General features: G+C 40.5%; 3 protein-coding genes across 3 annotated transcripts in view; all 3 read right to left on the bottom strand.

The window, feature by feature from the left end:
• The window catches only part of LOC107048849 (multidrug resistance-associated protein 4), a gene marked incomplete in the record, with an annotated part of 8,157 nt that extends 4,062 nt beyond the window's left edge, over nucleotides 1-4,095 (bottom strand). The window contains 2 exon segments of the mRNA XM_015272279.1: nucleotides 3,160-3,698; nucleotides 4,048-4,095. Of these exon segments, the coding sequence (XP_015127765.1) occupies nucleotides 3,160-3,698; nucleotides 4,048-4,095 (587 nt within the window).
• Nucleotides 4,096-5,750: 1,655 nt separating this feature from the next.
• Nucleotides 5,751-11,560, bottom strand: LOC107048846 (multidrug resistance-associated protein 4-like). The gene is made up of 8 exons (XM_015272276.1): nucleotides 11,482-11,560; nucleotides 10,710-10,952; nucleotides 10,416-10,620; nucleotides 8,193-10,185; nucleotides 7,872-8,102; nucleotides 7,555-7,785; nucleotides 7,174-7,475; nucleotides 5,751-6,547 (listed from the first exon to the last, which is right to left on the bottom strand). The coding sequence occupies exons 1-8, from the start codon at nucleotides 11,553-11,555 to the stop codon at nucleotides 5,873-5,875; spliced, it is 3,954 nt and encodes a 1,317-aa protein (XP_015127762.1). The 5' UTR covers nucleotides 11,556-11,560; the 3' UTR covers nucleotides 5,751-5,872.
• Nucleotides 11,561-11,907: 347 nt separating this feature from the next.
• LOC107048847 (multidrug resistance-associated protein 4-like) lies at nucleotides 11,908-17,142 on the bottom strand. The gene is made up of 8 exons (XM_015272277.1): nucleotides 17,064-17,142; nucleotides 16,292-16,534; nucleotides 15,998-16,202; nucleotides 13,850-15,767; nucleotides 13,522-13,752; nucleotides 13,205-13,435; nucleotides 12,824-13,125; nucleotides 11,908-12,656 (listed from the first exon to the last, which is right to left on the bottom strand). The coding sequence occupies exons 1-8, from the start codon at nucleotides 17,135-17,137 to the stop codon at nucleotides 11,958-11,960; spliced, it is 3,903 nt and encodes a 1,300-aa protein (XP_015127763.1). The 5' UTR covers nucleotides 17,138-17,142; the 3' UTR covers nucleotides 11,908-11,957.
• Nucleotides 17,143-17,158: the final 16 nt, after the last annotated feature.

Below are 17,158 nucleotides of genomic sequence, written 5' to 3'. Positions count from 1 at the left end.
TCCATAACAGTATTGAGTCTGTGTGCTATCGTCAAAACTGTGCAGTCCTTGAATTTCTCGCGAATTGTTCGCTGTATGAGAGCGTCAGTAGCTGGATCAACGTTGGCAGTCGCCTCATCCAGTACGATTATTTTATTATTCCTGACAATAGCTCGGGCTAGACAGAGCAATTGTCGCTGGCCAGCGCTGAAATTGGTACCACCTTGGGTGACTAGATAATCCAGGGACTGACTGTGGCCCTTCAGCTCCACTTCTCCCAGAGCAGCCCAGAGTTGATCGTCCTTGAATTGATGGAAGGGATCCAAATTATCACGCAGTGTTGCTGAAAATAGCATTGGTTCCTGTGGTATTATGGATATTTTTCTTCTCAAGTCATGCAGGCCGATCTTCTTTGTATCAACTCCATCAATACGAATGGCTCCTTCGAGTTTCGCTAAGTTGAAGAGTGCAGCTATGAGTGATGATTTACCAGCCCCAGTGCGGCCCACAACTCCCACCTGAATCAATATCGTTAATGTTTTAATTATTTTTTAACACCGTCTCTCTCACGTATTATCTCAAAGATTAACTTGAGGTTCATTTGAAATCAATTATTCATTGATTGAAAAATACTATCACGTGGTATTTTATAACAGCTTTTAAAGGACATCAGGTTTAAAATTACCTTCATGCCTGGCTCTATAATGAGATTCAAGTCCTTCAAAACAGGTGCATCTTTCTCTGAATATCTCAAATAAACGTGATCAAATTCTATTCGTCCCTCACGAGGCCAAGTTACTGGTGGCTTTGAATTAACTTCACTGTCGAAGGGCCCCTCCCTCTCCAACCTAGTGTACTGTAATACACGTTCCACTGATGTCATTTGCGCCACCATTTCTGCAGTCTGAGCCATTCCGTATTGTAGCATACCACAGAGAATCAAAATTTGGGATATGGCCAGGCCGACATCTCCAGCGAATGTGGAATCTGCATAATCAAAATTCACATAATGACATTTGAATCAACATTTCTACGATGAGGTGATAAGAAAATTAATGACTGCTACCATTTTTGAGAATGATGAAGCTGTAAGTGATGAAAGCAACAAAGACAATAGTCACAGCATCCAGCCAAAGACCAAAAGCCGTACTAATAGAGATCAACAGCGAGTTAGCACTGGTGTGAACATCCTGATGGTTATCAAATTCCCTCCGCAACATCTCCTGTCCCCCAGCTGATCGAATGGTCGCCAATCCAGCCAGTGATGCATTGACATGAGAAAAAACTGGACTCTTTGCTGAAATCATCAAAGCAATAGCTCCATACCAAGAATATTCACAAATTAATAAGCAAATTGGTGTTGAAAATATTTGAATCTCTCACTGATTCCTTCCAGTCGTTTCAGATCCTGCGCAGTTGCCAAGAACAAAGTTCTTATTTTCCAATAGCAGTAGCCCATCACTGCCATTGAGAATATAGTCCACCAATTGATGATGAGTACTTGAGATAGTATTCCTATCATCACTGCAAACACTTGGATGGAATCTATCAAGGCGTTTGGAAGTAGCTCATCGATGCATCCAGTATCCTTCGAGAATCTATTAACTATGCGCCCTGCAGAGTAACGCCAAAAGGAACTTCATGAAAAGTAGAATTTATGTGGCGACATCTAATGTTCTATCGTCACCATTTGAATATTATTTACCTGATGGATTATTGTCAAAAAATTTCATTGGTGCTTGAAGCAAACATTCGAGCATGAGAGTGTGGATATTTTTCCCTGCATTCATGCATATTTTGAAAAATACTACATTCCTAGCGATTGTAAGAATAGTACATGCCGTTATCAACGTTCCATAAATCCAAAGAGCTCTGTGATCCACATGACGATCATCGTTGTGAGGTGCATCTGTCAAATTTATTGTCAGAGAAACATAATCTTCGATATAAGTGTAATTTTCATCCTCATTGATATGGAGACTCTCATTCCTCGCTGAATAGTTCTGGATGACGTGATTGTAGCGTCGCATCTCCACCTGATTAGTCCAATGGGCAACCCAATAGTCCGAGCCACTGCTCCCCAATTGTCCGGTTATCAAAAATACCACGAACATGAAAAGCAGGAAATAACTGCCAGAAGCCCTGAAGTACTTCCCAAACAGGGACCCTGATAGTTTCCCCTTGGCGATGAGCTCTTCCGTCTCCTCAAGCTCGTCGCCGTCCTCCTCCTCCTCCTCCTTCTCCTCCCTCTCTCTATCGGTCCCCGAGACGTAGGAAATTTGCGAAATTAAAGGCATGTGGCCATTACTCATTCGATTCTCCACCGCCTCCTCCTCCTCTTTCTCCCCCTTATTATCAACATGTAGTAATTCGAAATCGTCCCGCCTGAAATCGTGATAACTGCCCTGCTTCGCAATAACTCCGCGGTTCAATATGATGATGAAATCAGCGTCCTTGAGGTACTGCACCTGATGAGTAACGAGAATCCTCGTTTTATCCGCCAAATATTCCATGAAGCATCCTTCAAACAAACTTCTACCGACGTGTGTGTCAACAGCCGACAGAGGATCATCGAAAAGATAAATATCAGCCTTTTGATAAACAGCTCTTGCGAGATTAATTCTAGCGCGTTGTCCACCACTGAGTGACGTACCACGCTCGCCCACCAGTGTTCTATCACCTTGAGGAAGTTGTATAAAGTCCTTGGTCAATGCGCAAGCACACACCACTTGACGATATCTCGACTCATCGTAAGGCTGTCCAAAGAGTATATTATTCCTCACACTTCCAGCAAATAGCCAGGGCTCCTGACTAGCATATGACACTGATCCCCCAACTGTCACGTGGCCATGAGTCGAATGCAATTCTCCAAGAATCAATTGCAATAAAGAACTCTTGCCGGCGCCGACTGGACCCACCACTGCAGTCAGCGTGCCAGACTTTATTGTTATATTTATATCACACAATGTCTTCGTTATTGACTCTTGATCCCAAGAGGCAGTGACTTTTTCAATTCTTATTGAAGCTGCATCACCCGGTGCTTGCTCAATTGCGAGTGGATGATTGTCCTCCAGTAACAGGAAGTTCTCCAGTCGTTTAATCGTGACTGTTGCTTCTGATGCATATGTCACAGCCATTGGAATGTAAAACGCCGCTCCGGCTTGCAGACGATTGAAATACTGCGCCATGGAGAAGACTTTGGCTGCTGATATAGTGTGCCCTAAAAGCACATACGTCATTACTGTGAAGAACAAAGTTGTTCGTTCCGTGAACACCAGCGATGCTCGTATTGTTCCTCTCCAGTATGACATTACAGTGAGAACATCAATCTCGTGTTTCCTCGCGAGTGAAACCAACCGGAGGAAGGGCTTCTCCCACGTGTACATTTTAATCACTTGTACTCCAGTTATTATTTCACTCATCAGTCGCACACGCTCGTCAGTGCGCACTGCCACTTTAGCCCGAAGTCTAGCTGTCAGTCCACTCAGGTATCCTTGAACAGGTACCGTTTGCATCAGAAGGAGAAAAATTCCAGCCAGAGTTGCCATTCCTACATTCTGCCAGATTAAATATGCTATCGCTGCACTCTGAAGCGGAATTATCCATAAAGAGTGAAGAAGTGTGAATACTTGATCAAATCTTGCTACATCGTTGGATAATAAGTTTATTATCTGACCACTGGTGGTTCTGTTTGCTGAACTTCTGGATAACTTCAAAATCTGTCGCAAAAGTGGGCTGATACACGTATGAAAAAATTCAATAGAAAAACTCTGCGAATTCGCTACAAAGTTCTATTGGAATTCTATTAAAATTCTAGGGATATATATTCTAAGAGATATTTGATAGGGAATAGTCAATAGATTTCCATTTTTCTATATGAATATCTTGGAATTTTTTCTTTAAGAATGCATGAATTTCCTATGTATTTTTCACTCGGAGAGTTCTTTAGAACTTCCAATAGAAATTTTCTAGCGAATTCGCTAAGGTTTTCTATTAAATTTTTTCATACGTGTGAGATTGCGATTCACGCTGAATAATGATTTCACTATTTCATAACATAAATCTAACCTTTCGGTAGATCAAGGAAGAACTCGCTATTCGCAATCTCATTCCCATCTCCAACTGTCCCAGGTTCGAATGATGATCAATCAGAGCCACAATTGCTGACATTATTACGACTAGTGACGCATACGTATACGCCTCCTGTATCGTGATCGTTGAGTCCCGAGCAAAAAAGCTGGTAAGAAGGCCGAGTACGTAGGGCTGCAATACACTAAAATCAAAACCGTAAATCCGTAGAACTTTAAAACTCCATTGAATGCCCATTAACTTCGTTAATAAATCAGTAGCGAAGTGGTAAAGCGGTTTAAGTCGACTCATCTCCACGTTGAGTTTTTGAGGAATATTTTGGAATCTAAGGGAGATAGCGAAATTTTCGCAGTTACATTTGTTGTAGCTCTCAGTCGGCTCTACAAAAAAGGTTTTAACAAAAATTTTGCCATCTACCTTAGATTCCGAGATATTCATTGAGAACTGGTCAATAGTCAAAATTGACTTACCGTTTTACCACTTCGCTAGTGAAATAGTTATAGACAAAAATTACCATTAGTTTTTGGCCGATCTTATTGAAGAATTCCGCAGCTTTACAGCGCGTTTTTAAAACAGACGAAAAATCTCCAATAGAAAATATTTTACAAAAAAATCCGCGGAATTCCATTTTTCTGTACAACGTTTTTTATTGAAACATTTTCTGTAGAAATTCTTCGACATGAATTTCGCAAGTGTTTTTACGATATTTTCCCCCTTTTTTCATTAAAAAAATGAAACGAAAAAAAAAGGAAATTTGAGCCGAGGAATTTTTGTAGAAAATAATAAGAATATCTTCTATTGAACATTTGCATTAAAAAAAATTTCAATAGACAAATTAATAGAAACTTCAATGGAAATCCAATGGATTTTTCTCTTTCTCTTTCAGTATTTTTACCTCAATATTGAACTAAAAAATAATAGTCCACCGTAGTACATGTACGACCACAGGAATGTTTTCCTGATTGCAGTAAAGAATTTTGGTTTTCTCCCTGCCCGACATGCTGCAGCAACCTCCTCATTCCAATTTGCTTCCAGAGTGTTTCCAAGGGGTTCACTGAGATCAGGAGGTAGCGTATTATGCAGATCCTTCACCTCCAAATCATTTCGCCTTCCATAAACGAATAATGGCTTCAGCCACCTGGGGTTAAATACGTTATAAAATATCGAGTATTTAATGGGTTTCAGCCGTTGAAATGGCCTGAATTTGAAGGCCAAAACGAAATTTAAACAAATTGTTGTATCTCAGGAACTAAAATGCAAATTTTTTCTGAGTAAATTCGCTCGGTTTTTTGTTAAATTTTTTCATACGTGGGCTCTTGCTGAATTTGAACAGAAACTCACCAGAAAAATAATCGCCCCAGGACATTTGTACTTCTTCGAGGGCTTGGGTTGTCGTATTCCGTACGCTTGTCCATTTTAATCTCCTCAACCCGACAAAATTACCTTAAGTAGAGCACCATTGGCTCTCTTTCACGTCCAAGACTGAATGGACTACTGCGTTAATAAAATCCGAAAAAAATCCAATGATTGGTGTCGACTGCCAGCTCGTTATCTCTGCGATTCTTTATCAAACGAAGTGTAACCCTCTTGACATTCTGCTATATATTTTCCATTGCAACAGTAGGTACAAATTTATGTGGAATCGTTGCTTGATAAAGTGAAATAAGTATTATATACAGTAATTAATTTTTTGTTAATGCACAACAGTCTTTATTGCATAGTTCCGACCAATTTATTACAGTGACTCACTGAAGATTGTTCTGAACGTGGGATTTTCACTAGTCATTTGAACAAATTTGTCAAGTTACGTATGCGGAGCGATTGGTTTCTGAGCTCCTTCCGCTATCTTTTTCAATCTATCAACCACAGCAGCACCCGTTTCATTCGCCATTCTCGTCAAGTACCCGTCTTTTTGTAAGAGCACGTGAGGAGAATCGTATTCCACAACTTGACCGTAATCCATCACGAGAATTCGATCGCTATCCATAACAGTATTGAGTCTGTGTGCTATCGTCAAAACTGTGCAGTCCTTGAATTTCTCGCGAATTGTTCGCTGTATGAGAGCGTCAGTGGCTGGATCAACGTTGGCAGTCGCCTCATCCAGTACGATTATTTTATTATTCCTGACAATAGCTCGGGCTAGACAGAGCAATTGTCGCTGGCCAGCGCTGAAATTGGTACCACCTTGGGTGACTAGATAATCCAGGGACTGACTGTGATCCTTCAGCTCCACTTCTTCCAGAGCAGCCCAGAGTTGATCGTCCTTGAATTGGTGGAAGGGATCCAAATTATCACGCAGTGTTGCTGTAAATAGCATTGGTTCCTGTGGTATTATGGATATTTTTCTTCTCAAGTCATGCAGGCCGATCTTCTTTGTATCAACTCCATCAATACGAATAGCACCTTCAAGTTTCGCTAAGTTGAAGAGTGCTGCTATGAGTGATGATTTACCAGCCCCCGTGCGGCCCACAACTCCCACCTGAATCAACATCGTTAATGTTCTAATTATTTTCTAGAAGATTAACTTCAGTTTCATTAGAAATCAATTCAGTAACGAACTGGTAAAACTGGTTAAGTTGATTTTGACTATTTTCCAGTTTTCAATGAACATCTCAGAATCTAAGGCAGATACCAAAATTTTTGACAAGATCTTTTCTATAGCACTCAATTAACTCTACAAAAAAGGTCATTATAAAAATTTCGTTATCTCTTTTATATTCGGAAATATTCCTCAAGAACGTAGATGAGAGCTAAGTCGACTTGAACCGTTTTACGACTTCGCTACTGAATTATTCATTAATTAGAGAAAAAACTATCACATGATATTTTGCAACTGCTTTTAAAGGACATCAGGTCTAATCCATAACGTCATAACTATCGCAAAAAATTCTACTCTGTACCGATTTTTAAATGAAAGCTTCTTATATCGCCATCATTCTGATCACTCTTTTCTTCGCTTGTGCCGATACAATCCCTATTTTATCTTATCTTGAGTATCACGTAGAGTTTTATCGAGCAAAAATTATACATTCATCCCAAAACTGATATCAATTCGGTAATAAATGTTTCACTGATAATCTGATGAGGCTCTCCGATTTGATTTACCTTCATGCCCGGCTCTATACAAATCCTCAAATCCTTCAAGACTGGCGCATCGTCGACGGAATACCTCAAGTAGACGTGATCAAATTCAATTCGTCCCTGATGCGGCCAAGTTGTTGGTGGCCTTGAATTAACTTCACTGTCGAAGGGCTCTTCCTTCTCCAATCTAGTGTACTGTAATACACGCTCCACTGATGTCATTTGCGCCACCATTTCTGCAGTCTGACGCATTCCATTTTGAACCATCCCACAGAGAATCAAAATTTGGGATATTGCCAGGCCAACATTTCCAGCGAATGTTGAATCTGCATAATCAAAATTCACATAATGACATTTGAATCAACATTTCTACGATGAGATGAGAAGAAAATTAATGATTGCTACCATTTTTGAGAATGATAAAACTATAAGTGATGAAAGCAACGAAGACAATAGTCACAGCGTCCAGCCAAAGCCCAAAAGCCGTACAAGTAGAGATCAACAACGAGTTAACACTGGTGTGAACATCCTGATGGTTATCAAATTCCTTTCGCAACATCTCCTGTCCCCCAGCGGATCGAATGGTCGTCAATCCGGCGAGTGTTGCATTGACATGAGAAAAAACTGGACTCTTTGCTGAAATCATCAAAGTAAACGCTCCATACCAAGAATATTCACAAATTGATAAGCAAATTTGTGTTGAAAATATTTGAATCTCTCACTGATTCCTTCCAGTCGTTTCAGATCCTGCGCAGTTGCCAAGAATAAATTTCTTATTTTCCAATAGAAGTAGCCCACCACTGCTGTTGGGAACACGGTCCACCAGTTGATGATGAGCACTTGAGATAATATGCCGATCATCACTGCAAATATCTGGATAGAATCTAACACCGCGTTCGGCAGAAGTTCATCAATGCATCCTACGTCTTTGGCAAAACGGTTGACTATACGTCCTGTAGAGTAATACTGCGATTAGATCTGTACAGAGCTCAATCGGTCCGCAAAATTATGCAAAAATGCAGTCATTCTAAATCATCACTCACCTGAAGGATTGCTATTAAAGAACCTCATTGGTGCCTGCAGCAAACATCTGAGCATTTGATCGTGGATATTTTTGCCTGCATTCATGCAAACTTTGAAGAACACCAGATTCCTAGCTGTTGTGAAAATAGTACATGCTGCTACCAATATCCCATAAATCCAAAGTGCTGTGTTATTGTCATAATGATGATCAATATGTCCGAAAACTCCTGGATTGATCGAGGGAGTCGATCCATTTCCAAAATACGTGGCATTTTCATCGTCAACAGTGTGGAGAGACTCATTTCTAAAAGAATAGTTCTGCGCGATTCCACTGGTCTGTTGCAAGTCCACCTGGCGAGTCCAATAAGCAACCCAGTAATCCGAGCCACTGCTCCCCAACTGCCCCAGCAGCAAAAACACAAAAAACATGAAAAGAAGAAAATAACTGCCAGAGGACTTGAAGTAGTTCCAAAATAGTGATTTTGAGATTTTCCCCTTGCCCATGAGTTCTTCCGTCTCCTTGGGTTCGACTTCCTCCTTCTCCTCTTTATCAACCCTCGAATAGTAAGACACTTGAGGGATTGAAGGTCCTTTCCCGTTACCAAATGCGTCCTCCTTCATCTCCTTTTCCTCTTGCTCCACCTCGTCATCAACATGCAGTATTGCGAAATCATCCTGCCCAAAATCCTCGGAACTCCCCTGCTTCTCAACAACTCCATGGTTCAACATGACGATGAAATCGATATCCTTGAGGTGCTGCACCTGATGAGTAACTAGAATCCTCGTTTTATCCGCCAAATATTCCATGAAGCATTCTTCAAACAAACTTCTACCAACGTGTGCGTCAACAGCCGACAGAGGATCATCGAAAAGATAAATATCAGCTTTTTGATAAACAGCTCTTGCGAGATTAATTCTAGCGCGTTGTCCACCACTGAGTGACGTACCACGCTCACCCACCGGTGTTCTATCACCTTGAGGAAGTTGTATAAAGTCCTTGGTCAATGCGCAAGCACGCACCACTTGACGATATCTCGACTCATCGTAAGGCTGTCCAAAGAGTATATTATTCCTCACACTTCCAGCAAATAGCCAGGGCTCCTGACTAGCATATGACACTGATCCCCCAACTGTCACGTGGCCATGAGTCGAATGCAATTCTCCAAGAATCAATTGCAATAAAGAACTCTTGCCGGCGCCGACTGGACCCACCACTGCAGTCAGCGTGCCAGACTTTATTGTTATATTTATATCCCGCAATGTCTTAGTTATTGACTCTTGATCCCAGGATGCGGTGACTTCTTCTATTCTTATTGAAGCTGCATCACCCGGTGCTTGCTCAATGGCGAGTGGATGATTGTCCTCCAGTAACAGAAAATTCTCCAGTCGTTTAATCGTGACTGTTGCTTCTGACACATACGCCAACCCCGTCGGCATGTGATACGCTACTCCGCATTGCAAACGATTGAAACACTGCGCCATGGAGAAGACTTTGGCTGCTGTTATAGTGTGCCCCAAAAGCACATACGTCATTACTGTGAAGAACAAAGTCGTTCGTTCAATGAATATTAGTGACGCTCGCATTGCTCCTCTCCAATATGCTATTACGGTGAGAACATCGATCTCGTGTTTTCTCGCGAGTGATACTAAACGCAGAAAGGGCTCCTCCCAAGTGTACATTTTAATCACCTGAACTCCAGTTATTATCTCACTCATCAGTCGCACACGCTCGTCAGTGCGCACTGCCACTTTCGCTCGCAGTTTAGCTGTCAATCCCGTGAAGTATATTTGCACGGGCACCGTTTGAATCAGAAGGACGAAAATCCCGGCCACAGTTGCAATTTGCACATTTCGCCAGATCAAATACGTTATTGCTGCACTCTGGATCGGAATTACCCACAAGTAGTGAAGACGTGTGAACACCAGATCAAATCTTGCCACATCGTTTGATAATAAGTTTATTATCTGACCGCCGGCGGTTCGGTTTGCCGAACTCCTGGAGAGCTTTAAAATCTGCGAGAAAGACGTATCGGTGAGATACCGGGGATCCAGAACCAGAATAAGTTGTATAAAAACATTGAATTCTATTGACTTTTTCTATAAGACATTTTTGATTGAACGTTAATATGTTTCTCTCCCTGAATTACTGTTGTGGCCGTGAAAAATTCCATTGGAATTTGATGTTTGGGATGAATCGTTCGGGATGAATTCACCTAGAACCGTAGGAATACGAATCGAATTACCTTTCGATAAATTAACGAAGAACTCGCGATGCGCAATCTCATTCCCATCTCCTCCTGTCCCTTGTTTGAATGATGAAAAGCCAGAGCCATAACAACTGACGTTATTATTACAAGTGATGCGTATGTACACGCTTCTCCCACTGTGATGGTTGAATCTGGAGTGAAATAGCTGATAAGAAGACCGAGAAAATAAGGCTGCAATACACTGCAATGAAATTGATCAACAAAACGTGAAATCATCCGTTAAAAATCCTGGACCTATCACTGGAAATCAATAATTGCGAATGTTTTTACCACATTATTGAATGAGAAAATACCAGTGCACCATAGTACATGTGTGACAACATGAAGGTTTTTATGATTGCACTTAAGAATTTTGGCTTTCTCCCCGCCTGACGTGCTGCAGCCAATTCCCTGTTCCAATTTCTCTCGAGAGTGTTTCCGAGCGGTTCACTGAGGTCAGCAGCTAGGGTGTTGTATAAATCCTTGCCCTCCAGATCATTCTTCTTTCCGTAAGCAAATAATGGCTTCAGCCACCTGGAATTTATTGTAAAATTCATTTAAGGATATCCAAGATCTTTAGCTATTTTTCCAGAGCTTTCTTTTGAAACCCATTTGATTTCAAGCTCCCGGACATTTTATAGTGATTTTATTATTTAAACTTTGCAGGTCTGAATTTAAATCTCGATATTGAACCGTTAGAAAACATTTTTTTAATCGGAAAAAGAAAAATAAAAATTTACTTTTGAAAGATTTATAAAATAATTTAAAAATTCCATTTTTTTTTCAAATTTCGAGCACTTTCTATAAATAATTCATAAACGATCGATTTTTCACTGTTAAAATCATTTGTTCGGAATAAAAAAATGAGGTTTCCGAAGATTTAAATAATTTCAATGATTTATTTTGAAATAACGAATGTTAAAAAAAATAATTCTGTGCAAAATGTCATTTTAATTGAAAACGGTTGAATCTGTCGAGTGGTCTGTACCAAACTGTAACAGATACTTGGATATCCTTAAGGGCATGGGAATATTCTGAATCTACGAGTTCTCGAGACACTCACCAGAAAAATAATTTTCCAAATACATTCGCTGTTGTTCGCGGGCTCGGATTATCATACTTCATGCTTCTATTCATTGCACTCACTGCAGTACTACGATATTATCTGGCGCAAAGAGATACCAGTAATGATGCTGCGCGGTGCAGGTGGGACGAAGGACATTGATAACTGTTTTAAAAGTAGAACAGTCCGATGATAAAGCAACATTTCTTACTCTCATCGACGACGTTCGTTTACACGTTATGTTAGCGTTGTTTTGTCGAGTGATAGTATCACTATTGTTTGGGTCTCGTAAACTTTACCCTGGGATCATTTTAGATATGGCATGTACAGCGAGTTGACAATTTATTTCGATCGTTATGCTTTCGTCAAATACACTGCTGTTAACATTTTTTTCGATTTATTTAATGAAATTTATCTTACAAGAGATTCACATTGATTGCATTTATTCGAATTGATTATTTCACAAAAAAGTTATTTTACACTTCGGATTTTTTACTGATATCGTCGAGCTTTATTTTCTTGTACGTTTCTTCGGCAATTGTTTTCAATTTGTTGACCGTAGCAGTACCAGTTTCACTAGCCATGCTCGTTAAATATCCATTCTCATTTCGTAAGAGTTCATGAGGATAATCATATTCCACAACTTGGCCGTGATCCATCACTAGTATTCGATCGCTGTCCATAACAGTATTGAGTCTGTGTGCTATCGTCAAAACTGTGCAGTCCTTGAATTTCTCGCGAATTGTTCGCTGTATGAGAGCGTCAGTAGCTGGATCAACGTTGGCAGTCGCCTCATCCAGTACGATTATTTTATTATTCCTGACAATAGCTCGGGCTAGACAGAGCAATTGTCGCTGGCCAGCGCTGAAATTGGTACCACCTTGGGTGACTAGATAATCCAGGGACTGACTGTGGCCCTTCAGCTCCACTTCTCCCAGAGCAGCCCAGAGTTGATCGTCCTTGAATTGATGGAAGGGATCCAAATTATCACGCAGTGTTGCTGAAAATAGCATTGGTTCCTGTGGTATTATGGATATTTTTCTTCTCAAGTCATGCAGGCCGATCTTCTTTGTATCAACTCCATCAATACGAATGGCTCCTTCGAGTTTCGCTAAGTTGAAGAGTGCAGCTATGAGTGATGATTTACCAGCCCCCGTGCGGCCCACAACTCCCACCTGAATCAATATCGTTAATGTTTTAATTATTTTTCAACACCGTCTCTCTCACATATTATCTCAAAGATTAACTTGAGACTCATTAGAAATCAATTATTCATTGATTGAAAAATACTATAACGTGGTATTTTATAACCGCTTTTAAAGGACATCAAGTTTAAAATTACCTTCATGCCTGGCTCTATAATGAGATTCAAGTCCTTCAAAACAGGTGCATCTTTTTCTGAATATCTCAAATAAACGTGATCAAATTCTATTCGTCCTTCACGAGGCCAAGTTGCTGGTGGCTTTGAATTAACTTCACTGTCGAAGGGCTCCTCCCTCTCCAACCTAGTGTACTGTAATACACGTTCCACTGATGTCATTTGCGCCACCATTTGTGCAGTCTGGCTCATTCCATATTGAAGCATACCACAGAGAACCAGAATTTGAGATATTGCCAGGCCAACATCTCCAGCGAATGTAGAATCTGCATAATGAACATTCACATAATGACATTTGAATAAACATTGCTACGATGAGATGAGAAGAAAATTAATGACTGCTACCATTCTTGAGAATGATGAAACTGTAAGTGACGAAAGCAACAAAGACAATAGTCACTGCATCCAGCCAAAGACCAAAAGCCGTACTAGTAGAGATCAACAGCGAGTTAGTACTGGTGTGAACATCCTGATGGTTATCAAATCCCTTCCGCAACATCTCCTGTCCCCCAGCTGATCGAATGGTCGCCAATCCAGCCAGTGATGCATTGACATGAGAAAAAACTGGACTCTTTGCTGAAATCATCAAAGCAATAGCTCCATACCAAGAATATTCACAAATTAATAAGCAAATTGGTGTTTAAATTATTTGAATCTCTCACTGATTCCTTCCAGTCGTTTCAGATCCTGCGCAGTTGACAAGAACAAAGTTCTTATTTTCCAATAGAAGTAGCCCATCACTGCCATTGGCAATATAGTCCACCAGTTGATAATGAGCACTTGGGATAATATTCCTATCATCACCACGAACACTTGAATCGAATCGATCATTGCATTTGGCAGGAGTTCGTCAATACATCCGACGTCTTTGGAGAAACGATTCACAATACGCCCTGAATAGTAATGTTTAGATCATTTAGATTTACGGAGGATTAAATTTATCTGAAAAGTAATGCAAAAATACTGGAATAATCGAAATTCATCATTCACCTGAGGGGTTACTATGGAAAAATCTCATTGGCGCCTGCAGCAAACATTCCAGCATGAGATTATGAATATTCTTGCCTGCATTCATACAAATTTTGAAGAAGACTAGATTCCTCGCTGTTGTACAAATAGTACATGCCATTATAAATATTCCATAAATCCAGAGTGCTGTATAATTATCATAATGATGGTGAATGCGTCCAGAACCTGATGAATTCATTGCATTCTGCATGGTTCCATTGTTGTATTGCAATTCTACCTGATTAGTCCAATAAGCAACCCAATAGTCCGAGCCACTGCTCCCCAACTGCCCCAACAGCAAAAACACAAAAAACATGAAAAGAAGAAAATAACTGCCAGAAGACTTGAAGTACTTCCAATATAGTGACCTTGAAATTTTCCCTTTGGCCATCAATTCTTCCGTCTCCTCAGGCTCGTCCCCCTCCTCATTCTCGTCGTTATCAATCCCCGAGAAATAAGACATTTGCGAGAGTTGGGGCACCTCCCCATTGTCGGTTCCAATTTCCTTTTGTTTTTCCTCTGGCTCCGGTGCATCATCAAGATGCAACAATGCAAAATCATCCAGGCCAAAATCGTGGAATCTCCCCTGCTTTTCCACAACTCCACGATTCAACATGACGATGAAATCGACATCCTTGAGGTACTGCACCTGATGAGTAACTAGAATCCTCGTTTTATCCGCCAAATATTCCATGAAGCATTCTTCAAACAAACTTCTACCAACGTGTGCGTCAACAGCCGACAGAGGATCATCGAAAAGATAAATATCAGCTTTTTGATAAACAGCTCTTGCGAGATTAATTCTAGCGCGTTGTCCACCACTGAGTGACGTACCACGCTCACCCACCGGTGTTCTATCACCTTGAGGAAGTTGTATAAAGTCCTTGGTCAATGCGCAAGCACGCACCACTTGACGATATCTCGACTCATCGTAAGGCTGTCCAAAGAGTATATTATTCCTCACACTTCCAGCAAATAGCCAGGGCTCCTGACTAGCATATGACACTGATCCCCCAACTGTCACGTGGCCATGAGTCGAATGCAATTCTCCAAGAATCAATTGCAATAAAGAACTCTTGCCGGCGCCGACTGGACCCACCACTGCAGTCAGCGTGCCAGACTTTATTGTTATATTTATATCCCGCAATGTCTTAGTTATTGACTCTTGATCCCAGGATGCGGTGACTTCTTCTATTCTTATTGAAGCTGCATCACCCGGTGCTTGCTCAATGGCGAGTGGATGATTGTCCTCCAGTAACAGAAAATTCTCCAGTCGTTTAATCGTGACTGTTGCTTCTGACACATACGCCAACCCCGTCGGCATGTGATACGCTACTCCGCATTGCAAACGATTGAAACACTGCGCCATGGAGAAGACTTTGGCTGCTGTTATAGTGTGCCCCAAAAGCACATACGTCATTACTGTGAAGAACAAAGTCGTTCGTTCAATGAATATTAGTGACGCTCGCATTGCTCCTCTCCAATATGCTATTACGGTGAGAACATCGATCTCGTGTTTTCTCGCGAGTGATACTAAACGCAGAAAGGGCTCCTCCCAAGTGTACATTTTAATCACCTGAACTCCAGTTATTATCTCACTCATCAGTCGCACACGCTCGTCAGTGCGCACTGCCACTTTCGCTCGCAGTTTAGCTGTCAATCCCGTGAAGTATATTTGCACGGGCACCGTTTGAATCAGAAGGACGAAAATCCCGGCCACAGTTGCAATTTGCACATTTCGCCAGATCAAATACGTTATTGCTGCACTCTGGATCGGAATTACCCACAAGTAGTGAAGACGTGTGAACACCAGATCAAATCTTGCCACATCGTTTGATAATAAGTTTATTATCTGACCGCCGGCGGTTCGGTTTGCCGAACTCCTGGAGAGCTTTAAAATCTGCGAGAAAGACGTATCGGTGAGATACCGGGGATCCAGAACCAGAATAAGTTGTATAAAAACATTGAATTCTATTGACTTTTTCTATAAGACATTTTTGATTGAACGTTAATATGTTTCTCTCCCTGAATTACTGTTGTGGCCGTGAAAAATTCCATTGGAATTTGATGTTTGGGATGAATCGTTCGGGATGAATTCACCTAGAACCGTAGGAATACGAATCGAATTACCTTTCGATAAATTAACGAAGAACTCGCGATGCGCAATCTCATTCCCATCTCCTCCTGTCCCTTGTTTGAATGATGAAAAGCCAGAGCCATAACAACTGACGTTATTATTACAAGTGATGCGTATGTACACGCTTCTCCCACTGTGATGGTTGAATCTGGAGTGAAATAGCTGATAAGAAGACCGAGAAAATAAGGCTGCAATACACTGCAATGAAATTGATCAACAAAACGTGAAATCATCCGTTAAAAATCCTGGACCTATCACTGGAAATCAATAATTGCGAATGTTTTTACCACATTATTGAATGAGAAAATACCAGTGCACCATAGTACATGTGTGACAACATGAAGGTTTTTATGATTGCACTTAAGAATTTTGGCTTTCTCCCCGCCTGACGTGCTGCAGCCAATTCCCTGTTCCAATTTCTCTCGAGAGTGTTTCCGAGCGGTTCACTGAGGTCAGCAGCTAGGGTGTTGTATAAATCCTTGCCCTCCAGATCATTCTTCTTTCCGTAAGCAAATAATGGCTTCAGCCACCTGGAATTTATTGTAAAATTCATTTAAGGATATCCAAGATCTTTAGCTATTTTTCCAGAGCTTTCTTTTGAAACCCATTTGATTTCAAGCTCCCGGACATTTTATAGTGATTTTATTATTTAAACTTTGCAGGTCTGAATTTAAATCTCGATATTGAACCGTTAGAAAACATTTTTTTAATCGGAAAAAGAAAAATAAAAATTTACTTTTGAAAGATTTATAAAATAATTTAAAAATTCCATTTTTTTTTCAAATTTCGAGCACTTTCTATAAATAATTCATAAACGATCGATTTTTCACTGTTAAAATCATTTGTTCGGAATAAAAAAATGAGGTTTCCGAAGATTTAAATAATTTCAATGATTTATTTTGAAATAACGAATGTTAAAAAAAATAATTCTGTGCAAAATGTCATTTTAATTGAAAACGGTTGAATCTGTCGAGTGGTCTGTACCAAACTGTAACAGATACTTGGATATCCTTAAGGGCATGGGAATATTCTGAATCTACGAGTTCTCGAGACACTCACCAGAAAAATAATTTTCCAAATACATTCGCTGTTGTTCGCGGGCTCGGATTATCATACTTCATGCTTCTATTCATTGCACTCACTGCAGTACTACG

Source organism: Diachasma alloeum, unplaced genomic scaffold (assembly GCF_001412515.2).
Source record: "Diachasma alloeum isolate Michigan unplaced genomic scaffold, Dall2.0 Dall_scaffold_00198, whole genome shotgun sequence".
NCBI lineage: Eukaryota > Metazoa > Arthropoda > Insecta > Hymenoptera > Braconidae > Diachasma > Diachasma alloeum.
Note: the sequence above shows the minus strand (reverse complement) of the source record. Positions and strands in the feature narration are given on the sequence as shown.